This window comes from Oncorhynchus keta, chromosome 5 (genome assembly GCF_023373465.1).
Source record: "Oncorhynchus keta strain PuntledgeMale-10-30-2019 chromosome 5, Oket_V2, whole genome shotgun sequence".
In the NCBI taxonomy this organism is placed as follows: domain Eukaryota; kingdom Metazoa; phylum Chordata; class Actinopteri; order Salmoniformes; family Salmonidae; genus Oncorhynchus; species Oncorhynchus keta.
Genome location: NC_068425.1, coordinates 17,001,339 through 17,027,650, shown reverse-complemented (window position 1 = coordinate 17,027,650; position 26,312 = coordinate 17,001,339). Strand labels below are relative to the sequence as shown.

The following is a 26,312-nucleotide window of genomic DNA, read 5'->3' as shown; positions in this document are numbered from 1 at the left end:
ACTTTGTACTTGTTTGATGTCTTGGAAAGCTGCTCTTCAGAAATGTATTTTCTATGATCGTTGTTAATAGATTTGAACAGTGTCCATAATTTTCATATCTTTATTCACTTTTATGTGCACCCTCAGCTGAACACATCTTATCCAGTCAAAAATGACTTTTTCTGGTTTAAATTTGATCTCTCTCTCTCGGGACACATTGGTGATTCATCCTTTCCTACAAAAGGAAGAACTGAAACGTCTGTTGAGGGACTCCTCCCCCCGTTGCCCTTTCTTTCCCCTCAAGTCTTTCTCTCTGTCTGGTCCAAATGGTTTTACTGTATGTTATTCTCTGGCTCGCTCTTACTCATGCACGCACTCGCACTCGCACTCGCACTCGCACACACACACACACACACACACACACACACACACACACACACACACACACACACACACACACACACACACACACACACACACACACACACACACACACACACAAAGGACAGAGTGAGGCAGCAGGTTTCTCTAGTGTGGGCCTTAATTACATGACCAGGCATCAACATGGCAAAGAAGACTTGTAATCAGGGCACAACCTGCTAGTCAGCTGGACAAGTCCTCAGCCAAAGCCAGACACAGGTGAGTTTCACTGCTCTGGTTTATCTACGGGCTCTATTCAATCAGTATCGCAGAAATTCAAAATTACAGCATGGAATTTAAAGACAATGTACCCACTTTAGCAGAGACTGCATTCAAGGTAAAATTTAACCAGGCAAGTCTGAACAAATTCTTATTTTCAGATGCCTGGGAACAGTGGGTTAACTGCCTGTTCAGGGCATAGGAAATGACCTTGTCCGGGGTTTGAACATTTCGGTTACTAGTCCAACAGATTGAATAGAGCCCTGCAGATCTTGGTTGTCCTCACATTTCTGTCTGCAAGTGATCTTGGTTTTATTGTCTGCAAGTGCTTCTTTAGGAAAAAATATGTATTTCACTGGCTTCTCTATAGTATGGCATTGATATGGCACTATATATCCTCTCCATTGTCTTAGCAATGGGGAGGATATAGCAGCATAGTCACTGATAAGCAGCATTGATACAGTATTATGGGGACTTTGTCATCCTTTTCCACCAGAATCCCAACCTGTAAAATGGAGTAGCGATGTTCCTCCCCAGTACGACCCGGCAGTGAGTCCAGCTGTCTGGATATCAGTGGTAGTCGTAGTGAACGGCTCCATCCTGGCAATGTTTCTAAGGTTCATCATATACAAACTGCAGGCAAGGCACAATCACACTGCAGGTAAGGAATGCCATTTGGGCTAATGGAGAATATGTGTATTTTTATGTGTGTTTCACAGCAAGTGTTTTGTTCAGTGCTTTCATTTGAGTGAAGTGGGGTTGAAGACAGATTAAGCATGAAGCTCCTCTAGTTTCTGTTCCCCTCTGATAGGCTCTCTGGGGACTGCCCTACTGTCTATTTAACTGTTAACACACATCCGTTGGTTTTTGACCTTTTATTTAACGAGGCAAGTCAGTTAAGAACACATTTTTATTTAAAATGACGCCCTAGGAACAGTGGGTTAACTGCCTTGTTCATGGGCAGAACGACATATTTTTACATTGTCAGTTCGGGATTTGATTTTGCAACCTTTCGGTTACTAGTCCAACGCTCTAACCACTAGGCTACCTGCTGCCTTATTGTTTGGGGCCACTTAGAAATGTCCTTGTTTTTGAAAGAAAAACACTTTTTTGTCCATTTTTAAAATAACATCAAATTGATCAGAAATATAGTGTAGAAATTGTTAATTTTATACATTACTATTGTAGGTGGAAACGGCAGACTTATTTTAATGGAATATCTACATAGGCGTACAGCAGAGCATTATCAGCAACCATCACTCCTGTGTTCAAATGGCACGTTGTGTTAGGTAATCCAAGTTTATCATTTTAAAAGGCTAACTGATCATTATAAAACCCCTTTGCAATTATTTTAGCACAGCTTTAATCAGCTGTTGTGCTGATTAAAGAACCAATAAAACTGGCCTTCTTTAGACTAGTTGAGTATCTGGAGCACCAGCATTTGTGGGTTTTATTACAGGCTCAAAATGGCTAGAAACAAAGAACTTTCTTCTGAAACTCGTCAGTCTATTCTTGTTCTGAGAAATTAAGGCTATTCCATGTGAGAAATTGCCAAGAAACGTACAACGCTGTGTACTACTCCCTTCACAGAACAGCGCAAACTGGCTCTAACCAGAATATAAAGAGGAGTGGGAGGCCCCGGGGCACAATTGAGCAAGAGGACAAGTACATTAGAGTGTCTAGTTTGAGAAACAGACGCCTCACAAGTCCTCAACTGGCATCTTCATTAAATAGTACCTGCATAAACACCAGTCTCAATGTCAACAGTAAAGAGGCGACACCGGGGTGCTGGCCTTCGAGGCAGAACAGCTGTGCTAACATAATTGCAAAATGCAAGATGCTGCTTTGGTGACCACCAAGACTGTGCAATGCTCTCTGACTGAGAGGACATCATTTTGACATATAAAATCACATGGCCATTGTTAAGCAAAAGGACTTGTTCTTTACAGTATTGTTGGTACAGTATAATCATTTAGATGTAAAAATACACATTCGTGATGGTGTAGGCATGTAAGACAAACCTGTAAGCCTATACTGTGGGAGACAACTATGTACTTGTGTTTCTATACTTAAATATTGTCAAAGACAATAAGACAAATTTGAGTAGATTGGGTTAACTCCAATAATAACAGGGCTGTTATAGGATATTTCCATTTGAACTCTTATTCTGTGTAGATTTTCCTGGTAGTTTTAGAATGAAGGTATTATCTGACCAATTATATGGCTACATATTGTGCATGATGTGGAAAAACAGGTGGCAACTGCTATTCACTTGGGGATATATTTGACACAACACTCAACAAAACAAAAAAAACGTATCATGTAGAAATTTTACCCCGACTCATATATAGTACATTTTGGTAAGAAAGAGGCAAGGTTTGTGGTTAAACAAAAGTATACTCAACTTTTACAGAAAGTTATTTTGTTCCAATTCAGTGGACACACTTTACTAATAAAAGGTTGGAAAACCTATAAAGAAAATTGTGGGCCTTTAAAATGATGACGTATTAGTGTTTCAGTCTACTATCAAATTTGAGGATAAAAACACATTACGTACTATGAACCAATAAAATGCGTTGAGATTACGATGATAAACTATGAACCAATAAAATGCGTTGAGATTACGATGATAAACTATGAACCAATAAAATGCGTTGAGATTACGATGATAAACTATGAACCAATAAAATGCGTTGAGATTACGATGATAAACTATGAACCAATAAAATGCACTGAGATTACGATGATAAACTATGAACCAATAAAATGCGTTGAGATTACGATGATAAACTATGAACCAATAAAATGCACTGAGATTACGATGATAAACTATGAACCAATAAAATGCACTGAGATTACAATGATAAACTATGACACAATAAAATGCACTGAGATTACGATGATAAACTATGACACAATAAAATGCACTGAGATTACGATGATAAACTATGACACAATAAAATGCACTGAGATTACGATGATAAACTATGACACAATAAAATGCACTGAGATTACGATGATAAACTATGACACAATAAAATGCACTGAGATTACGATGATAAACTATGACACAATAAAATGCACTGAGATTACGATGATAAACTATGACACAATAAAATGCACTGAGATTACGATGATAAACTATGACACAATAAAATGCACTGAGATTACAATGAGAAACTATGACACAATAAAATGCACTGAGATTACGATGATAAACTATGACACAATAAAATGCACTGAGATTACGATGATAAACTATGACACAATAAAATGCACTATAAGATGTATCACCTTATATCACCTCATCACGTTATTGATGGCAATATTAAGCTTTAGTATTATTATGCTTCGGTGATAATCAGTGATATTATTTTGAACAATTGTTCATTGTTGATCGCTGGGAAAATGCAACAATACTCATATTTGTCTTTTCTTCAGGGGCTTCTTGGTTTACTGGTTCAGGTTTTCCTAAAGCATCTCCGTTACAGACTATTTATGGAACGTCCCCACACATTTTGCTCATGTGACCCAAAATAACCTTTAGCTCAAACCAGAAAGCCATGTCTTTTACCCAGAAATTCATTGGAAAATAGTCAGGTTTCCTATGTATAAGGCATTACTGTAACTATTGTATCAGTTTCCTATGGTTTCCTATGTATAAGGCTACTTGACTCCACGGTCACCATTTGACAGCATGTAGTAGCCCTGTATCTCCACAGGAGGCAGTCTGGTCCTGGGTGGCTACAGGTAGGTGCTGGGAATGTCTGTGATGGCCAGGTGCAGGTACTCTGGCAGGCCGTCCTCCTGGCTCCCATTGGTCTCCCTCCTCCTGACTCTGGTGGAGAGGGTCTTCCTCTTCTTCATTCCGTTGGTCCCTGGCCCTCTGTTCTCCAGGCTGGACACGATCATCTCAGACAGATCCTGCTGTAGCCTCTGGAAGTTCTCCCTGAGGAGACAACCAGAGACAAGATGTTTGAATTATTTGACATACATAATACTCCATTTAGATATGGTTGATAGATACAGTATACGATCAGGATGGGTGGTTTCTACTCACGCTGTCGGGGGCGTTGGCAGGTTGTATTCTGTCCCTGTCACCCCTGTTAACCAGTATGTCATCTCATTGCCTTTACCCTATAATACATACACAAACATACAAATTGTTGGCATAATCTGAACTCTATACTCACAAAACCGTCGCATAGCTTTATGAACCCAGCTTACCTTCAGAAAGGTCTCTCCTCTCTGCTCAAACTCAAACTTGCAGTCTGTCCGTTGGAGGATGTTTATGGTGGACTGGCTGACATGGATTCTTAGTGCTGGAGAGGAAGCATGAGAGGTGTCATCCTATGGTGAATATATGCTGCTAGAATGGAGCTGTGCTTGTGATAGCTGAGGAGAATGTATGTAAGTGTTCATGTTTGATGTGTCGGTGTCTGTATGTGCTGTCTCTTACGCAGGCCTGTGGACTCCATGCGTGAGGCAGTGTTGACTGTGTCTCCAAACAGACAGTAACGTGGCATCTTGTTCCCCACCACACCCGCCGCACACGGCCCTGTAAATAAACCAGACACAGTGAAAGCTAAACACACAGCAAGCAGTGAAAGTGTTGCTAACAGGACTGTATTGGCCCAATATTATGAACTTAAAATAAAACTAAATTGTGGGAAAATTAAAACTCCATACAAACTACTGTATGGGCCAGTTATATTGTGCTGAGATGGGGTACCTGAGTGCACCCCGATGCGGATCCACAGGGGTATGCCCGGTAGGTGTTGGAGCTGGAAGGTCCCTACGAAAGCTAGGATGTCCAGGGCCATGTGGGCGATGTCCACTGCGTGCCGGTTGCCATTGCGCCGCGGCAACCCCGACGCCACCATGTACGCATCACCGATCGTCTCCACCTGGCAGAGAGAGAAGAAGAGACAATAACCCTCTGAAATGTCATCTGAATACAATAATAACATTTATATGAAAACTGTTTTCCCCACTCAACTATTCCATCTCAAATGGTATGAATGCTTTCAATTCCATAATACTACAGTAACAACAGTACTGTAGATTCTTCTTTAGTACAGTGGCTTGTAAAAGTATACACCCCCCTTGGCATTTATCCTATTTTGTTGCCTTACAACCTGGAATTAAAAAATATTTTTTGGGGGGTTTGTATCACTTGATTTACACAACATGCCTACCACTTTGAAGATGCAAAATATTTTTTACTGTGAAACAAACAAGAAATAAGACAAAAAAAACATAACATTTGAGCATGCATAACTATTCCCCCCTCCAAAGTCAATACATTATAGAGCCACCTTTTGCAGCAATTACAGCTGAAAGTCTCTTGGGGCATGTTTCTATAAGCTTGGCACATCTAGCCACTGGGATTTTTGCCCATTCTTCAAGGTAAAACTGCTCCAGCTCCTTCAAGTTGGATGGGTTCCGCTGGTGTACAGTAATCTTTAAGTCATACTTTGACTAGGCCATTCAAGACATTTAAATGTGTCCCCTTAAACAACTTGAGTGTTGCTTCAGCAGTATGCTTAGGGTCATTGTCCTGCTGGAAGGTGAACCTCCGTCCCAGTCTCAAATCTCTGGAAGACTGAAACATGTTTCCCTCAAGAAGTTCCCTGTATTTAGCGCCATTCATCATTCCTTCAATTCTGACCAGTTTGCCAGTCCCTGCTGATGAAAAACATCCCCAGAGCACCATCCCCATGCTTCACTGTGAGGATGGTGCTCTCGGGTGATGAGAGGTGTTGGGTTTGAGCCAGACATAGCATTTATGGATTTGGATTTAATGGTGCTCTGTGGAATGTTCAAAGTTTCAGATATTTTTTTAGAACCCAACCTGGTCTGGAATTCTCTACAACTTTTTCCCTGACCTGTTTGGAGAGCTCCTTGGTCTTCATGGTGCCCCTTGCTTAATGGTGTTGCAGACTCTGGGGACTTTTGGAGCTGGTGTATATATACTGAGATCATGTGACACTTAGATTGCACACAGGTGGAGTTTATTCAACTAATTATGTGACTTCTGAAGGTAATTGGTATCACCAGATCTTATTTAGGGGCTTCATAGCAAAGGAGTGGATACCTCTGCACGCACCATTTATCTCTATTTACATTTTTTGAAACAAGTTCTTTTTTTCATTTCACTTCACCAATTTGGACTATTTCGTGTATGTCCATTACACGAAATCCAATTAAAAATCAATTTAAATTACAGGTTGTAATGCAACAAAACAGGAAAAACGCCAAGGGGCTAAATACTTTTACAAGGCACTGTATGTGAACATGTCAAGCCTCAGTCCCAACTACCTTGTATACATCATGGTGGTCCAGGATCCTGTCAAAGTTCTTGTAGATGTCGTTGAGCATGTCCACCACCTCCATGGGCGTGCTGTACTGGCACAGGGTGGTGAAGCCCACGATGTCGCTGAAGTAGACCGTCACCTCATCAAACAGCTCTGGGTCCACACTGCCCGTCTCCTTCAGGGAACGCACCACTGGGCTGAGGAAGGAAGCAGGGGGATGGGAGGTTAGGCTGAGCGACTCCTTATCATTCTGTTGGCTTCCAAAAGCTAAATAGGCTGGCAGGTGTGTTAAGGTTAAGCGTTAAGAGGATTAGGGTTGTTAGGCTTGAACCAGGATGTGGACATAAAGCTCAGTTTAGGGTTAAGGTTAGGGTTGTAGCCAGGGTTAGGCTTGAACCAGGATGTGGACATAACGCTCAGTTTAGGGTTAAGGTTAGGGTGATAGCCAGGGTTAGGGTTGAACCAGGATGTGGACATAAAGCTCAGGTTAGGGTTAAGGTTAGGGTTGTAGCCAGGGTTAGGCTTGAACCAGGATGTGGACATAAAGCTCAGTTTAGGGTTAAGGTTAGGGTGATAGCCAGGGTTAGGCTTGAACCAGGATGTGGACATAAAGCTCAGTTTAGGGTTAAGGTTAGGGTGATAGCCAGGGTTAGGGTTGAACCAGGATGTGGACATAAAGCTCAGTTTAGGTTTAAGGTTAGGGTTGTAGCCAGGGTTAGGGTTGAACCAGGATGTGGACATAAAGCTCAGTTTAGGGTTAAGGTTAGGGTGATAGCCAGGGTTAGGGTTGAACCAGGATGTGGACATAAAGCTCAGTTTAGGGTTAAGGTTAGGGTTGTAGCCAGGGTTAGGGTTGAACGAGGATGTGGACATAAAGCTCAGTTTAGGGTTAAGGTTAGGGTTGTAGCCAGGGTTAGGGTTGAACCAGGATGTGGACATAAAGCTCAGTTTAGGGTTAAGGTTAGGGTTGTAGCCAGGGTTAGGGTTGAACGAGGATGTGGACATAAAGCTCAGTTTAGGGTTAAGGTTAGGGTTGTAGCCAGGGTTAGGGTTGAACCAGGATGTGGACATAAAGCTCAGTTTAGGTTTAAGGTTAGGGTGATAGCCAGGGTTAGGGTTGAACGAGGATGTGGACATAAAGCTCAGTTTAGGGTTAAGGTTAGGGTTGTAGCCAGGGTTAGGGTTGAACCAGGATGTGGACATGAAGCTCAGTTTAGGGTTAAGGTTAGGGTTGTAGCCAGGGTTAGGGTTGAGCCAGGATGTGGACATGAAGCTAGTGTTAGAGTTAGGGTTAAGGGTTAAGGTTAAGCTGGGATGCATGACTTACGCTGGCAGGAGCAGGAAGTTGAGCCTGTCAGCCCTGTCCCTCTCAGCTTTGTACAGAGAGGTTCTCTCCTCCACCAGGTGCTCCAGGTTCCTGGAGTACATCTGCAGCCGACGGATCAGGTTGTCCATGTAGCTCTCATTAGCCTGGTTGTGCAGGTTGCTGAATGATTGTGGAACATGGAACAAAAATGAGCAAATCTCTGTAATGGTAAAAGCCCAATAGCTCAGAAAATCTTTAACGAGAAAAATCGAAATTGGAGATTGTCTATCACTCCAACGTTTGCATTGATAGAACTCTACATTTCTAAGACGTCTGTATGTTAAACACAAATCAGCTGTTGACATGCCATGGCTTTTGGTTTGTAAAAAGGGTTTTGATTGACTGAATGTACTGAGTGTACAAAACATTAATAACACCCGCCTTTTCCATGACATAGGCTGACCAGGTGAATCCAGGTGAGAGCAATGATCCCTTATTGATGTCACTTGTTAAATCGACTTCAGTCAGTGTAGATGAAGGGGAAGAGACATTTTATTTAAAGAGAAGATCATTTTTAAAAGATATATTTTTAAGCCTGGAGACAACTGAGACATGAATTGTGTATGTGTTCCATTTAGTAAAGTGCTTTGAATGGGGAATGGTAGTAGGTGCCAGGCGCACTGGTTTGTGTCAAGAACTGCAACGCTGCTGTTGTTTTCACAGTCAACAGTTTCCTGTGGGTATCAAGAATGGTCCACCACCCAAAGGACATCCAGCCAACTTGGCACAACTGTGGGAAGCATTGGAGTCAACATGGGCCAGCATCCCTGTGGAACGCTTTCAACACCTTGTGGAGTCCATGTGAGGTGCAACTCAATATTAGGAAGGTGTTTTGTACATTCAGTGTAGATTTGGAATATCAGGCATTTTGTAAACACACAAACAAACTCACACATCATGCACTCACACTCTCCCTCTCATAAAGCACTGGGCTTACCTGAATATCTTACCCAGAGATCCCTCTATCTTCTTGAAGTCTGGCCTCCTCTCTGGGTCCTCTTCCCAGCAGTTCTTTATCAGCATGTAAAGCTGCAGGAGACAAGTACAATAACAACCATACATACAAACTGACACAGATATGCATGCGTACGTGAGGAATGCTATGAGGGGCCTTGTACCTCCGCCTCGTTTTCTGCTGCTGTCTCAAAGTTCAGATCTGGCCTGAAGAAGCCAGTTTGACTTGGGTACTGCACCATGTACAGCTTCTCTGGGGAGGAAGGAAAGGGGAATTCAGTTGACAGACATGTCCTCATTTACAGTAAAATAATACGAATTCCACTCTCCTTTTGCAAAATCCCTAGAATAGTAATTGATAACAGTGATCCCTAGTGAGCAGAAGTTGTATTTACATGTAATGGCCAGCAGGAGCCGCTGTTAAATTACCAGTGTGAGATGCATAGACATAAAAAACTTGATAACTTTTACTATTGCTGAAAACTGTTCTGCATGACTCTCTGACTCTAGCCGTCAGACCGTTGTTACCTGCGATGTCGGAGCAGGCCTGGGTGAAGAAGGGGTTCTTCCTCAGTATGATCTCCTGAGCGATAATGGCAAAGCTGTAGACGTCGCCCTTCTGGGAGATCCCCTGCTTCCGGAGGTGTTCTGGAGCCGTCCACAAGTCTGACAGAAAGGAGAGGGACCAGAATGGGATATCAAATCAATCTCCTGCTTGAGTTTTTTACTAACTTCATGGCATAATACTTTCAGGTTGAATCATTTACTTGTGAGGTACATAGTGGGCAGAGGGCTTCACCTTTGCAGGGGTTGAGGATGGTGTTGCAGCCAAAGTCTGTGATTTTGACCACCATGCGGTTGTCCACCACACAGTTTGAGGACTTCAGTCGGCCATGGACCTCAATGTTGCTGGTGTGGAGGTAGGACATGCCCTGAAACCGCCACCAGGGTGAGCCCCACACAGCTACAGCATGCAACACCAGTGGTTCCCAACCAGGGGTACTAGGACAACTGGGGGAACTTGGCCTATCCATAGGGGATACTTGAGAACTCATGAGACCATAGGGTTACTGGTTCAATGCACATGAGGGGGTAAGGGGTACTGCGGCCAGAGCAAAATTCAGTTGGTGGTACAGTAAGCAAAAAATGTTGGGAGGCACTAGATTACACCATATTACAATGTCAGTGCATTTACCTACAGTAAACACATAGTACAACCAAAATACATAAGCATACCTTAGCTATGTCATACATGACTGATATCTTGAATTCCAAGTCCATGAAGGTCTTTTCAGGATAGGAGATTGTGTCATTAAGGACATACTGTAAAGACAGTGAATTACAGAGTTTACTGCAGTTCGGTTTATGCTTGAGTGTGTATTTGACAACTGAATGAATGTAACTGTGATTGTGACCCAGGCGCTGTCGGTAAAGGAGTCCTGTAATCAACATGTGTGTAAATGTCATTTGCTTATCATTGCACAATGAAGATATATGGGTGGAAAGTAGGCCACTGATTCCCACCATAAAGTCATGTTCTCTGCCAATCCTCTTACCCTCAGGGATCCCCTCTCACAGAATTCAAACACTCCAAACAGACCATACTCAAACTTCACCGTGCCATAGAACTTGGTCAGGTTGTAGTAGTCAATACGCAGGAGCTGAGAGAGGCAGAAAGAGAGAGAGGAAGCAGGAGAGAGAGAGAGAGTTTGTGTGAAAGACATCCTCTCATGGGTGATCATGACTTCCTCACACTTATCTACCTTTATCACCTAATTGCCCACATAAGGTTACATAGTCTATCTCCTCTGATTGACAAGGAGATGAAAGATTCCCCCATAGGGCCACAAAGCCACAAAACATACATACACAAATCCGCAAACCTCTGTTGTTCACATCAAGATAAGCAAATATATGGTTGACCTTGAGCTTGGGCCATATACTGTAGACACTCAAAATGGACACTAAATCAGTGGATAGCTGACTGGACTAGTGTTTGAATCGGCAGGTTAGGAGGAACTACGATAGCGGGGGAGAGGAAGTCACTAGCAAGAACCTTACAGTGTTGAGCTCAATCCTCTGGATCTCACTGAAGTTGCCGTCTGTGTGTTGCAGCTCCTTCAGGATCACGGGCTGAAAATAATAGATCCATAATAATAGAGTAGAAGTTATGCCCATTTCAGCCTTTGAGAGTAGTTACTGGTGGGTCGTTCCTCCAATTCAGTGCCTTTCAAGAAGTGTAACTGTCACAAAGAGCACATGTTCAGCTTCAAGAAAAACACTTTTTCACCATCTCAAGGGGTTAAATAAAAGCATTACTATAGTAAGTGCCTATTAAGTGTCAAATAAAGTAACAGGGTTGACGATTTCATCTTAAATCAGCCATAATCCCCGTGTGACAGGGGAAATTGAAATGGAAGCTTGTTTTGTGCAACAGGGGGTTGCAATTGAATGCATATTTTTTTTTATTGTTTTATCATTTCTAGCCCGTCTATCTATGGGTAACCTGTCTATCTATGGGTAACCTGTCTATCTATGGGTAACCTGTCTATCTATGGGTAACCTGTCTATCTATGGGTAACCTGTCTATCTATGGGTAACCTGGTTGACGCGTTATGCTCGAACCGCTCAGTTTTACACCACAAACACCAGAAAATTGCCACAAAGACTAGAACCAGCTCACTTGCTTTTTACACTATGATTTGACAATTAAGGGAAAGGGAAAGGGGATATCTAGTCAGTTGCACATCTGAATGCATTCAACTGATTTTTTTCCTCCGCATTTAACCCAACCTCTCTGAATAAAGATGTTTATTTTGAAAAACATTTTCTCTCTGAATAAAGATGTCTATTTTGAAAAACATATTTAAAAGGAATAGTTATACCATATTAACGAGAGTTCAGTTCAAATAACAGGGTTGACCTTAAAATGAGGAACAAACGTAAATGAACCACTAATCACATGAAATAAATAATAACCTTCAGAAACGACTGTCAAAGCAACAGAATAACTAGGGCTTTACAATGATGCTGAAATTCGGGGGTTAAGTTATAATCTTCCTAGAAGTCAGAGAGGGGGCACAGAGGGACATGTCACAATGCTGCATGTTTGGGGGGCACAGAGGGACATGTCACAATGCTGCATGTTTGGGGGGCACAGAGGGACATGTCACAATGCTGCATGTTTGGGGGGCACAGAGGGACATGTCACAATGCTGCATGTTTGGGGGGCACAGAGGGACATGTCACAATGCTGCATGTTTGGGGGCACAGAGGGACATGTCACAATGCTGCATGTTTGGGGGGCACAGAGGGACATGTCACAATGCTGCATGTTTGGGGGGCACAGAGGACATGTCACAATGCTGCATGTTTGGGGGGCACAGAGGGACATGTCACAATGCTGCATGTTTGGGGGGCACAGAGGGACATGTCACAATGCTGCATGTTTGGGGGGCACAGAGGGACATGTCACAATGCTGCATGTTTGGGGGCACAGAGGGACATGTCACAATGCTGCATGTTTGGGGGGCACAGAGGGACATGTCACAATGCTGCATGTTTGGGGGCACAGAGGGACATGTCACAATGCTGCATGTTTGGGGGCACAGAGGGACATGTCACAATGCTGCATGTTTGGGGGGCACAGAGGGACATGTCACAATGCTGCATGTTTGGGGGGCACAGAGGGACATGTCACAATGCTGCATGTTTGGGGGCACAGAGGGACATGTCACAATGCTGCATGTTTGGGGGCACAGAGGGACATGTCACAATGCTGCATGTTTGGGGGCACAGAGGGACATGTCACAATGCTGCATGTTTGGGGGCACAGAGGGACATGTCACAATGCTGCATGTTTGGGGGCACAGAGGGACATGTCACAATGCTGCATGTTTGGGGGCACAGAGGGACATGTCACAATGCTGCATGTTTGGGGGCACAGAGGGACATGTCACAATGCTGCATGTTTGGGGGCACAGAGGACATGTCACAATGCTGCATGTTTGGGGGCACAGAGGGACATGTCACAATGCTGCATGTTTGGGGGCACAGAGGGACATGTCACAATGCTGCATGTTTGGGGGCACAGAGGGACATGTCACAATGCTGCATGTTTGGGGGCACAGAGGACATGTCACAATGCTGCATGTTTGGGGGCACAGAGGGACATGTCACAATGCTGCATGTTTGGGGGCACAGAGGGACATGTCACAATGCTGCATGTTTGGGGGCACAGAGGGACATGTCACAATGCTGCATGTTTGGGGGGCACAGAGGGACATGTCACAATGCTGCATGTTTGGGGGGCACAGAGGGACATGTCACAATGCTGCATGTTTGGGGGGCACAGAGGGACATGTCACAATGCTGCATGTTTGCACTTCAGCAAGTCTTTATTGATGTATTGAATTCTACATGTGGTCTACATTAAAGGACAATTCATGTAATATAACAGGCTTTTAAAATGTTATATTGGTGCACAAATCAAAGGGATGCAAAAGGCAATCTTTTCGCGGAACGACCCTGGTATGACAACTCACACCACGTCTTTACGTCAGTTTATGGACCAAAGAGTGTAATGGCACCTTTTTGTCATAGCGAGCCCTGTGAATCTGGTAACAGCTGTCCTTCCTGTTGTCTTCATCGATCTGATATATAGAAAGAAAAAGGGATAAATAATGTGGAATTAACCATCAACATTAATAAAATATCACAAGACTATAGGCATCCAATTAGATCCCTGGGTATTAGAGAACACAGGGAGTATCAGCATGTAAATGAAAGAATTTAAACCAACATCAGTGTAACACCAGCTTGTGTTGGCCGTGCATTATGGGAGTTTGAGAGATACCATACTATAAATAGAAACATACAGGCAAAAACATCATGACAAGGAGGAGGTGAGGGAGCTCACCTTCAGTGAGACCAGGCTTAACTCTTTCCCATCCAGCGGACTAATCAGGTCTTGGCTGATGTGGGACCACCTCTTTTGGTTTTGACGTTCCTTCATGTTCTGCCTATCGGCCATAAATCAAATCAAATCAGAGTTTCTTTGTCACGTGCACAGGATACAGCAAGTGTAAACAGTACAGGGAAATGCTTGCTTGCCAGCTCTTCCTCAACTATGCAGTAATGCTAAGTGTCAGAAAAATAGATAGGAGAATAAATATTATATACAAGGTCAATATCAGTTCCAATCAATGAAATGGATTCTGGTGACAGTTGTGTAATCAGGTTTAAAGTGACTGAGCAGAAGGGTAAATATAATAATAATAATAAGGTTAATAATAATAATAATGGTAGTAATACGTTGAATAATAATAATAATAATAATAATAAGGTTAATAATAATAATTAGACAAACACAGAGGTGAGTGAGACATGTCATCAAGTAACATCAAGTCATCAAGAGGTTGGTGTGGTGCATATTTGACCTGTAGAAGATCAGAGCGATGGCAGTCACCACCACAACACTGACACTCAGGACGATCACAATGATATCCTTTGTCTTCAGATCTGGAATCACAAACATAGAATAAGTATTTCCCCCACCAATACTGTATCTTCGTAACAGAGACTTAAAAAGTGCTTGTGTACTAGAATAAACGTTGTACTGTTACTAGTAGCACTAGTGTTTATAAATAAAATAAGTGTTTGTCACATGTGTCGAATACAGCAGATGTGGACCTTGCCATGAAATGCTTACTTACAAGCCCTTAACCAGCAATGAAGAGTCTTTAAAAAGTAAGAAAAATGTGCTAAATAAACTAAGGGAAAATAGTAACACAACAAAAAAACTATAACGAGGTAATGTACAAGGGGTAACGGTAGCGAATAAATGTGATGGGGTGTGGCTTACTCGAGGTAATTGAGATAATATGTAGGTAGGGCTAAAGTGACTATGCATAGATAATAAACAGACAGTAGTAGCAGTGTATTGGAATAGTGTGAACAAATGTGCATGTGTGTGTGAGTGTCCAGTGAGTGTACATTGAAATGTATGCACTCACTACTGTGTAAGTCACTTTGGATAAGAGTGTCTGCTGAATGACAGAAATGGAAATAAAATAAGGGGGTCAATGCAAATAGTCTGGGTAGCCACTGTTCAGCCGTCTTATCGCTTGGGGGTAGAAACGTCAATCTACACACAATACCCCATAATACCCCATAATGACAAAGCAAAAACTGATTTTTAGACATTTTTTCAAATGTATATTTACGTAAGTATTCAGACCCTTTACTCAGTACTTGGTTGAAGCACCTTTGGCAAAGAGTACAACCTCAAGTCTTCTTGGGTATGACGCTACAAGCTTGGCACACCTGTATTTGGGGAGTTTCTCCCATTCTTCTACACAGATCCTCTCAAGCCCTGTCCGGTTTGGATGGGGAGCGTCGCTGCACAGCTATTTTCAAGTCTCTCCGGAGATGTTCGATCAGGTTCAAGTCCGGGCTCTGGCTGGGCCACTCAAGGACATTCAGAGACTTGTCCCGAAGACACTCCCGCATTGCCTTGGCTGTGTTTTTTAGAGTCGTTGTCCTGGTGTAAGGTGAACCTTCGCCCCAGTCTGAGGTCCTGAGCGCTCTGGAGCAGGTTTTCATCAAGGATCTCTCTGTACTTTGCGCCGTTCATCTTTCCCTCGATCCTGACTCATCTCCCAGGCCCTGCCGCTGAAAAACATCCCCAAATCTGTGCCACGACACAATCCTGTCTCAGAGTTCTACGGACAATTCCTTTGACCTCATGGATTCGTTTTTGCTCTGACATGCACTGCCAACTGTGGGACCTTTTATAGACAGGTGTGTGCCTTTCCAAGTCATGTCCAATCAATTGAATTTACCACAGGTGGAAATTGAAGTTGTAGAAACATCTCAAGAATGATCATGGGAAATAGGATACACCTGAGCTCAATTTCGAGTCTCATAGCAAAGGGTCTGAATACTTAAGTAAATAAGGTAAACTTGCTTTCGCTTTGTCACTATGGGGTATTGTGTGTAGATTGATGTGGGAAAAAACACATTTCATCCATATTAGAATAAGGCTGTAACGTAACAAAATGTGGAAAAAGTAAAGTGGTCTGAATACTTTCCAAATACACTGTATGCCATTACCGTTAGGGTTGATTGGTTTGTCATCTGGCAGTTGGGACCCGGGCCAGGGCAGTGAGGGGGTGTTGTCCTCCACTCTGGTCTCATTTATGGAAGTATCAAACACAAACAGGGTTTTGTACTGGAGGGGAGGTGCAATGACAGCGTTATGAAGTGACCATTAAATGATGTCCTGCTGCTGTTTAACAGGGGACGGAGATGGTGACCATTCCAACAGTTACATTGGATGAAGCTTACCTGTTTATCGATGGTGGATGTGTAAATCACAGAGAAGTTCACGTCCCTGTCCCCATTCTCATCCAGAACGTAGTGTCCCCCCATACCTGCACGCAGACACTAATATGTCTAACCCTTTAAGAGCATCACCATTTATCCTCCTGAGCAGAAAACTGTTGACTGAAACACCTGCCCTTAACAACCAGTTGCTCCCTTATTATAGTACCAATAATCACACCACTGTGAGCAACAATTCCAAAGAAATTGAGGCTATGACCTAGTGCTATACTCAAGGTTCAGGTTGGGAAATGTTATCTAATACAAGAGGTTGCAGAAGACATATAACCCGCTGAAATACTATGGTCCTCAGCTTTAATTGACAAAATGTGAAATATTGTCCATAAAAGTCAGCAAAGAGAGAACACTCCAATTAGCCATGTACTGCACTGTAAAATAAATTTAAGTGAATGGGTTTCTGCATAATGTGTGGCTTTTTGTTCCTGTGTGGAGAATGACAGTGGTGTAACAAAAATGAAACATTTACTGTTCTGGTTTGCGCAAGTTCCCGTTGGACAAGAGTCAAAGATCAGATGCTAAAGGTTGCCGCCGAGCAGCTTTGCCAAGTCCAACAAGTATAGGTTCTCACCGTTGCCTGACGTAAAATGTTATGGTGTTTAAATGGAGGACTGAGGACAGGATGGACCATGGCCCTGGCCATTAGGCCCTCCTATACCTTGAAAAGAGACATTCCTGAAGGGGTTTACATCGGGGAGCTCTGTGGTGGTGGACTGTGTTGCTCTGCCTCTCAGCTCACTGGTCAACCTCTGCCTCAGCACATGGCCAAAGAGCAACACGCCGTCATGGTAACCCGCCACATAGTCATTTAACTTCTGCAACAGGAGAGGAGAAGCAGTCAGGAAGACAGAGAGAGGGAAGTGTTATCTCTGTTTAGACTTTAGGAAGTCAGACGGACTGAGGAATGAAGACAGATGAGTTGAGCAGAGACTAACCGTGCTGTTGTAAACTACTGTGTTGTTGTATTGTCTCTCAGGCAAGGTGAGCACCAGAACATTGTCCATGCTTGGGTTGGCAGTCATGTTCGTGTGATACCCATGGCTAGGAGATAGAAAAGTCACATGGTTTCAACTTTCAATCAGTGTCCTCAAAAAACAAAACAATGTAATGTAGTGTAACAAACTTCCAAAACCAGTCTCACTTATAGATATCGATGAGGATGAAGACAATTTCTGGGGGAATCGTTGTTTCGTTCTTTATAGTGGTGATGTCATCTGGGGTTCCACAGAGAATAAATACTGGAAAATATTGTGCAGGGGCTATAAATCTGTGTGATGAAATAACATCTAAAAGATTGTAGCTAGGTTCCAAAAGTTTTGTTTTAAGTATCCATTGATTTATTTCCTATTCGGGGTGGAACAAGTGGCTGGAGTGTAAGGCATGGATAAGACTTGAGAAGGTATTGAAGAAGACAGAGGGAGATACACACCGTTGCTGTGTCTGTTTTCAGACTGAATAGCTTTCTTTATCTCGTTCTTGCTGCGTAGCATCTCTCTTGAGATTGACATAGCAAACTGGACCGAGGGTGCCTCCAGCGCGTTGATGTACCTATGACGATGGCAAAAGGGAAGTGATGTAACGGTGCACCATGGAGCACCCAACAATAAACTCTTCTCTCCCAGACATCAAACGTACTCTAGATATGTATGTTACAGTGTTACAATCTACCATACACATGCAATGAGCATCTCTGTACTGTCTGTATGTGTGGACGTGGCAGAAATCCCCTTTCAAATGCACAGGTGTTCCATCTCACCAAAAACAGTCTTCAGTTTGGTCTGCCTTCTTGTAGACATAAGCCCTCCCCCAGTGCATCTTCAGACCATGTCTGGTGAAGTTCCAGAAGTGGACAAAGAAGTTGGAGATCTTGCGTGCCGGGGGCAGCAGGCGGGACAGGTTGGCCTTGTAGTCACAGGACAGACCGAAGCTCCCAGCGGAGATGATGGGGATAGTCAGGGTCAGGCCTATCTCCACGCTGAGACACACAGACCGGGGGTCACAATCTGTCCTTATTTTACAGGACAGCATATTATAAACCAGCATAACAATAAACAATGTTATCATAATCACCTAGTGGGTCATTTACCACACGTACACATCATCAACTACTAATAATCAGGCAAAACAAATACTTGTTCAATGGGGATGACAGAGACGGGGATCATTAACATGCGTGTGTGCGTGCAAGACAGAGAGAGTACTTACTCCACCATAAAGAAAGTGGCAAATGTACAGGAGGGTCCCAGCATGGCACATCCCACCTCACCTTTAGTCTGGAGCACAAACAAAAATGTACATAAACATAGGCACTCATGTTGTTGAGTAATGGGGAAGGGCTTGTCCCTGTCTCGTTTCTCTTACTGAAATAATGTCATCTTTATTAATCTTACAGCCCAATTTTAATCTGACTGAAATTACTGCTTAGTTTCAGTATAGTAATTGCAGTATACATCAGTAGGAATGGAAAATGTTCCTCCTGATGTCAGTTTTACTAGCCAAGCGGATCCGCCAACATTGAATGGTCGAAATTACACTTAAATGGCAATTCATCTTCTCATCTGCACATCAAAATCAGTCTGTCAGTCAACATATAGAGTTGAAGTCGGAAGTTTACATACACCTTAGCCAAGTACATTTACATTCAGTTTTTCACAATTCCTGACATTTAATCCTAGTAAAAAATCCCTGTTTTAGGTCAGTTAGGATCACCACTTTATTTTAAGAATGCGAAATGGCAGAATAATAGTAGAGAGAATGATTTATTTCAGCATTTCTTTCTTTCATCACATTCCCAGTGGGTCAGAAGTTACATACAAACAAATAGCATTTGGTAGCATTGCCTTTAAATTGTTTAACTTGGGTCAAATGTTTAGGGTAGCCTTCCACAAGCTTCCCACAATAAGTTGGGTGATTTTTGTCCCATTCCTCCTGACAGAGCTGGTTTAACTGAGTCAGGTTTGTAGGCCTCCTTGCTCGCACACGCTTTTTCAGTTCTGCCCACTAATGTTCTATAGGATTGAGGTCAGGGCTTTGTGATGGCCACTCCAATACCTTGACTTTGTTGTCCCTAAGCCATTTTGCCACAACTTTGGAAGTATGCTTGGGGTCATTGTCCATTTGGAAGACCCATTTGTGACCAAGATTTAACTTCCTGACAAATGTCTTCAGATGTTGCTTCAATATATCCACATAATTTTCTTTCCGCATGATGCCATCTAAAATTGTGATGGCAAAGCACCCTCAGAACATGATGCTGCCACCCCTGTGCTTCACGGTTGGGATGGTTTCCTCCAAACATAATGATGGTCATTATGGCCAAACAGTTGTATTTTTGTTTAATCAGACCAGAGGACATTTCTCCAAAAAGTACGATCTTTGCCCCCATGTGCAGTTGCAAACCGTAGTCTGGCTTTTTTGTGGAGGTTTTGAAGCAGTGGCTTCTTCCTTGCTGAGTGGCCTTTCAGGTTATGTCGATATAGGACTCGTTATACTGTGGATATTGTTGCGTGCCTACTGAAGATAAGTGAGGAGTCAAACGCAGGAGAGCAGAAATATCAGTGTAGCGTGTAACTTTTAATCAGGACAAGTCCAAAACAAACACAGTCCAGTACAAATGCCCAAAATCCAATGGCAACAAACAGTTCACCCGTAAGGCGTAGAACCACAACGCACCTTACTAAAATCACTACACGCGAAAATACACTGAGGCAAGCCTCCACAAGTAACAAGGATAAATAATCCCGCACAAACCTAAGCGGGGAAACAGGGGTAAATATACACACAGGAATCAAAGCAAATGAAAACCAGGTGTGACAGAACCAAAGACAAAACAAACGGAAAAGGAAACATGGATCGGTGATGGCTAGTAGGCCGGCGACGGCGACGCTGACCGCCAAACCCCGCCCGAACAGGGAGAGCAGCCACCTTCGGTGGAAGTCGGTACAGTACCCCCCCACCCCTGACGAGCGGCCCCCTGCAGCGCGTCAACGCCGGCCTCGAGGACGACCTGGAGGACGAGGCACAGGGCGATCCGGATGGAGGCGGTGAAACTCCCTCAGCAGAGATGGGTCTAATACGTCCTCCACCAGTACCCAGCATCTCTCCTCCGGGCCGTACCCTTCCCAATCCACAAGGTACTGAAGGCCCCCCACCTGACGTCTTGAGTCCAGTATGGACCGAACTGCATACGCCGGGGCCCCATCGATGTCCAATTGGGTGGAGGGACCTCCCGCACCTCAGCTTCTTGAAGTGGACCAGCCATCACTGGCCTGAGGAGAGACACATGAAACGAGGGGTTAATACGGTAATAAGGGGGAGCTGTAACCTGTAACACACCTCATTTATTCTCCTCGGGACTTTAAATGGCCCCACAAACCGCGGACTCAGCGGTCGAGAGCCAGACCCGGTCCCCCGGTGCGAATACCGGGGCCTCACTGCGGTGACGGTCAGCGCTAGCCTTCTGCCACCCTTCAGCCTGTTTCAGGCACCCGTGAGCGGCCTTCCAGGTCTCCTTCGCGCGCCTCACCCAGTCGTCCACCACAGGAGTCTTGGCCTGGCTCTGATGCCATGGTACCAGAACCGGCTGATAACCCAACACACACTGAAAGGACGATAAGTTATTAGAGGAGTGGCGGAGTGAGTTCTGGGCCATCTCTGCCCATGGAATGAATATTGCCACTCCCCTGGCCGGTCCTGGCAATACGACTGCAGAAACCTCATCCTGGTTTACTCTCTCCACCTGCCCATTACTCTCGGGGTGGAAACCTGAGGTAAGGCTGACCGAGACCCCCAGGCGTTCCATGAACGCCCTTCAAACCCTGGACGTGAATTGGGGACCTCGATCAGAAACTATGTCTTCAGGCACCCCGTAGTGCCAGAAGATGTGTGTAAACAGGGCCTCCACAGTCTGTAGGGCCGCAGGGAGACCGGGCAAAGGGAGGAGACGACAGGACTTAGAAAACCGATACACAACAACCAGGATCGTGGTGTTGCCCTGTGACAGAGGAAGATCGTTCAGGAAGTCCACCGACAGGTGTGACCAAGGCCGCTGTGGAACGGGAAGAGGGTGTAATTTCCCACGGGGCAGGTGCCTAGGAGCCTTGCACTCAGCGCACACTGAGCAGGAGGAAACATAAACCCTCACGTCCTTGGCCAAAGTGGACCACCAATACTTCCCACTAAGGCTTCACACCGTCCTACCGATGCCCGGATGACCAGAGGAGGGGGACGTGTGAGCCCACCAGATCAATCTGTCACGAACATCAACTGGAATGTACACCCGTCCAGCTGGACACTGAGGTGGAGTAGGAACGTGAACGTGACGCCCGCTCGATGTCCGTGTCAACCTCCCATACCACCGGTGCCACCAGACAAGAGGCCGGAAGTATGGGAGTGGGATAGATGGACCACTCCTCTGCATCATACAGTGCGTCCGCCTTAGTGTTCTGGGAACCCGGTCTATATGACATCGTAAACTGAAACTTGGTAAAAAACATAGCCCACCTTGCCTGGCGAGGGTTCAATCTCCTCGCCGCCCAGATGTACTCTAGATTAAGGTGGTCAGTCCAGATGAGAAAAGGGTGTTTAGCCCCCTCAAGCCAATGTCTCCACACCTTCAGAGCCCAAACGACAGCCAACAACTCCCGGTCCCCCACGTCATAGTTTTGCTCCGCCGGGCTGAGCTTCCTCGAAAAGAAAGCACAGGTTCGGTGGCATACCCGAGCGCTGTGAGAGCATGGCTCCAATCCCAGCCTCGGACGTGTCCACCTCCACTATGAATGCCAAAGAGGAATCCGGATGGGCCAGCACGGGAGCCGAGGTAAACAGAGCCTTCAGGTGACCAAAAGCTCTGTCCGCCTCAGCCGACCAGCGCAGATGCACCCCCCCTTCAGCAGTGAGGTAATGAGAGCAGCCACCTGCCCAAAACCCCGGATACGGTAGTAGTTGGCAAACCATAAAAACCGCTGCACTTCCTTTACCGTGGTGGGAGTCACACTCCATCACCAACCCTGTGGAAATACAATATCCTAGGAAGGAGACGGCCTGTTGGAAGAACAAGCATTTCTCAGCCTTGACGTACAGGTCATGCTCCAACAGTCGCCCAAGTACTCTGCGCACCAGAGACACATGCGCGGTGCGTGTAGCGGAATATATCAGAATGTCATGATATAAACCCTGCCTGCCTGAGTAGGTCCCTGAGAATCTCGTCTACAAAGGATTGGAAGACTGCTGGAGCATTCTTCAACCCATACGGCATGACGAGGTACTCATAATGACCTGATGTGGTACTAAATGCTGTCTTCCACTCATCTCCGTCCCGCATACGCATCAAGTTATACACGCTCCTGAGATCCAGTTTTGTGTAGAAGCTTGCGGTGAAATGTGGCGATGAGAGGTAGTGGGTAACTGTACCACACTGTAATGGAATTTAGACCTCTATAGTCAATGCACGGGCGCAGACCTCCCTCCTCCTTCTTCACAAAAAAGAAACTTGAGGAGGCAGGTGACGTGGAGTGCCGAATGTACCCCTGCCCCAGAGATTCAGAGACACATGTCTCCATAGTCACGGTCTCTTCCTGTGACAGGGGATACATGTGATTCCTGGGAAGTGCTGCGTCTACCAGGAGATTTATCGCACAATCCCCTCGTCGATGAAGTGGTAATTGAGTCACCTTCTTTTTATGGAAGGCGAGAGCCAAATCGGCATATTCTGAGGGAATGTGCACGGTGGAGCCTTGGTCTGGACTCTCCACTGTAGTAGCACCTATGGAAACTCCTACACATGAGCACTCTTCTTTTTTCTTTTATCTTTTAAAAATGTTTACCCCGTTTTCTCCCCAATTTCGTGGTATCCAATTGTTTAGTAGTTACTATCTTATCTCATCGCTACAACTCCCGTATGGGCTCGGGAGAGACGAAGGTTGAAAGTCATGCGTCCTCCGATACACAACCCAACAAAGCCGCACTGCTTCTTAACACAGCGCGCATCCAACCCGGAAGCCAGCCGCACCAATGTGTCGGAGGAAACACCGTGCACCTGGCAACCTTGGTTAGCGCGCACTGCGCTCGGCCCGCCACAGGAGTCGCTCGTGCGTGATGAGACAAGGATATCGCTACCGGCAAACCCCTCCCTAACCCAGACAACACTAGGCCAATTGTACGTCGTCCCACGGACCTCCCGGTCGCGGCCGGTTATGACAGAGCCTGGGCCCGAACCCAGAGTCCCTGGTGGCACAGCTGGCGCTGCAGTACAACGCCCTTAACCACTGCGCCACCCGGGAGGCCTGAGCATTTTTCTGACCACCCCTTCAGAGCCCTCTGTTGCCACGAGATCATGGGGTTGTGACGGGCCAACCAGGGTATCCCCATCACCACGGGTAACGCAGGTGAATCAATAAGAAAGAGCCCCGCCCGAACAGGGAGAGGAGCCACCTTTGGTGGAAGTTGTGACAGATATAGATACTTTTGTACCTGTTTCCTCCAGCATCTTGACAAGGTCCTTTGCTATTGTTCTGGGATGGATTTGTACTTTTTGCACCAAAGTACATTCATCTCTATGAGACAGAACGTGTTTACTTCCTGAGTGGCATGATGGCTGCATGGTCCAATGGTGTTTATACTTGCATACTATTGTTTGTACAGATGAACGTGGTACCTTTTGGCGTTTGGAAATTTCTCCCAAGGATGAACCAGACTTGTGGAAGTCCACAATTTAGGTCTTCGCTGATTTCTTTAGATTTTCCCCTGATGACAAGCAAAGAGGCACTTGAAGGTAGGCCTTGCAATACATCCACAGGTACACCTCCAATTGACTCAAATTATGTCAATTAGCCTCAGAAGCTTCTAAAGCCATGTAATCATTTTATTGAATTTTCCAAGCTGTTTAAAGGCACAGTCAACTTAGTGTATGTAAACTTCTGACCCAATGGAATTGTGATACAGTGAGTTATAAGTGAAATAATCTGTCTATAAACAATTGTTGGAAAAATTACTTGTGTCATGCACAAAGTTGATGTCCTAACTGACTTGCCAAAACTATAGCGAACAGGAAATGTGTGGAGTGGGTGAAAAATGAGTTTTAATGACTCCAACCTAAGTGTATGTAAACTTCCGACTTCAACTGTAATTCAAGTAGCAATGGTCTCCTGGAAGAGATGGTATCAAGATGGGAATGGACGTTACTGTCTAAAAAAGACTGGCTCACATGCAGGGACTTGAGTATCTCCACTCCCTCGCAGGTGCTGCTCCCACAGCCCCTTCGTTTGTACAGCGTGGTGTTAAACCCATTGAAATTGGCTGTTAAATTGGTGTTCAAACCTTGGCAAGGGAGAGAGTGTTATAGGAGGATGAGATAATAACTGTTATCGAGCATAATGAAATGTCCAATAGGTTTGTGTGGTAGGTTACAGCTGAATTTAGTTTAATCACTGACATGTTTGTTTTATGTTGAAATGAAAAAATAAATGCATGTTTCTGTACCTGCTGCCATGTTCAGTTGCCTGTCCGCTTCAATTGCTTGCAACACTGCACCCTTTACAAACCTGAGGCTCCAGTCTGAGGTTTGATCCTCCAAAAGTACAACATTCATGGTGTATTTGGGTTTGGATTTCATGCACTTGTCCAGCATTCGGCTCTCAACAAGTGCCACAAATAAGACTCCGACGCAAAGAAAACAATGTGAATTCACCATTTTGATGCTGTATAGAACAGGATTTTTTTTTAAATACTGTAAAAAAGACTCCACTATCTAAATCCCGATGTAGAAATTCTTGACATCTTTAAAGACACACCCTTAAAGGTTACAGGCTACTCCAAACCAAAACGGTAGAAAAGTTAGAAATAGAAATAAGAAAAAATATTGTTTTAAAAAGCTGGACTGTAAAAATAAAAAAATCTATTTGAGTAAACGACTTCAATTCTTAGACAGGCTAAATATAAAATGAAAAATAATGGACAGACCATCAAATACAAAAAACAAATGAACACTAAGTTAGTTGCAATCACAGGAGACACACCTACCAGAGCTATAAGGTAGAACAAGAACAAATGGGATAGAAAGAAGTTGTTTATGTCAGCTCAACCAACTCTCTGGATAAAGAAATGGTAAATTAACAAAAAAGTAGACAACCCTCTGATATTAAAAGTAGAAAGGTTTGAAGGAGTAGTGAAGGCAATAGATCCACCAGTGAGCGCTTCAGTGAGATAGTACCTGCCAGCCACTCTGTCCCAGGCGTTAATGAACAACCACCAGTTGTGCACACAGAAGAGGGAGGGCAGCTATGCCTGACACCTACAGTTAATTTATTTATATATCTCAAACTGAATGATTTAATCATGTTTATAAACATGCTATTTGTCGACCCTGTTAATTTATGGGAATAATCCTGTAGTATGCAGAACACCCTATAGAAACATTGTAATTTCCCTTATTCATTTATTGTAGGCCCTACAATAATCTACTTGCCTCTGAGAATGTATCTCTTTAAGCATGGGCTTTATTGAGTCTCTATTGTTTCCTTGTATAGGATACAGGTGAGTAGGCCTAAATCCAATGTTCAACTGACTAGCAGAAGGAATTGGAGGAAACAATGTGAGAATTAGGAGAAACGAAAATACAAGAAAGGAAAACAAAGACAAAGGAATGTTGACCAGTTTAC

General features: G+C 44.2%; 1 protein-coding gene and 1 long non-coding RNA gene across 3 annotated transcripts; one reads left to right on the top strand and one right to left on the bottom strand.

The window, feature by feature from the left end:
* The first annotated feature begins 376 nt into the window (after window positions 1–376).
* Window positions 377–9,228, top strand: LOC127930026 (uncharacterized). Its single transcript, XR_008136552.1, has 3 exons — window positions 377–618; window positions 1,115–1,279; window positions 8,965–9,228. It is a non-coding gene; the product is annotated as an uncharacterized LOC127930026 (long non-coding RNA).
* Window positions 1,321–26,312, bottom strand: LOC118384592 (guanylyl cyclase C-like). Of its 2 annotated transcripts, XM_035771250.2 has the most exons (27): window positions 25,135–26,312; window positions 24,860–24,972; window positions 18,862–18,929; window positions 18,413–18,631; window positions 18,086–18,204; window positions 17,798–17,894; window positions 17,592–17,697; window positions 17,315–17,471; window positions 16,603–16,688; window positions 16,369–16,486; window positions 14,694–14,775; window positions 14,174–14,276; window positions 13,845–13,907; window positions 11,317–11,388; window positions 10,812–10,916; window positions 10,492–10,578; window positions 10,055–10,187; window positions 9,784–9,921; window positions 9,420–9,508; window positions 9,239–9,330; window positions 8,263–8,421; window positions 6,940–7,132; window positions 5,351–5,525; window positions 5,078–5,176; window positions 4,846–4,940; window positions 4,679–4,755; window positions 1,321–4,567 (listed from the first exon to the last, which is right to left on the bottom strand). In XM_035771250.2, the coding sequence occupies exons 1-27, from the start codon at window positions 25,343–25,345 to the stop codon at window positions 4,363–4,365; spliced, it is 3,261 nt and encodes a 1,086-aa protein (XP_035627143.1). In that variant the 5' UTR covers window positions 25,346–26,312; the 3' UTR covers window positions 1,321–4,362. The 2 variants fall into 2 exon arrangements, with proteins under 2 accessions (XP_035627143.1, XP_035627145.1); XM_035771252.2 differs by lacking the exons at window positions 24,860–24,972; window positions 25,135–26,312 and adding an exon at window positions 20,808–21,011 and having other exon boundaries at window positions 1,322–4,567.

Bases quoted from the DNA above. Each gene is read 5' to 3' on its own strand.
- LOC118384592 (XM_035771250.2), bottom strand. From the start codon at position 25,345: ATGGTGAATTCACATTGTTTTCTTTGCGTCGGAGTCTTATTTGTGGCA. The intron at 16,689-17,314 runs GTATAGGAGGGC...GTCTGCGTGCAG, and splicing joins CAGGAATGTCTCTTTTCAAG to GTATGGGGGGACACTACGTT. The intron at 5,177-5,350 runs GTACCCCATCTC...GTTTATTTACAG, and splicing joins CCGCATCGGGGTGCACTCAG to GGCCGTGTGCGGCGGGTGTG.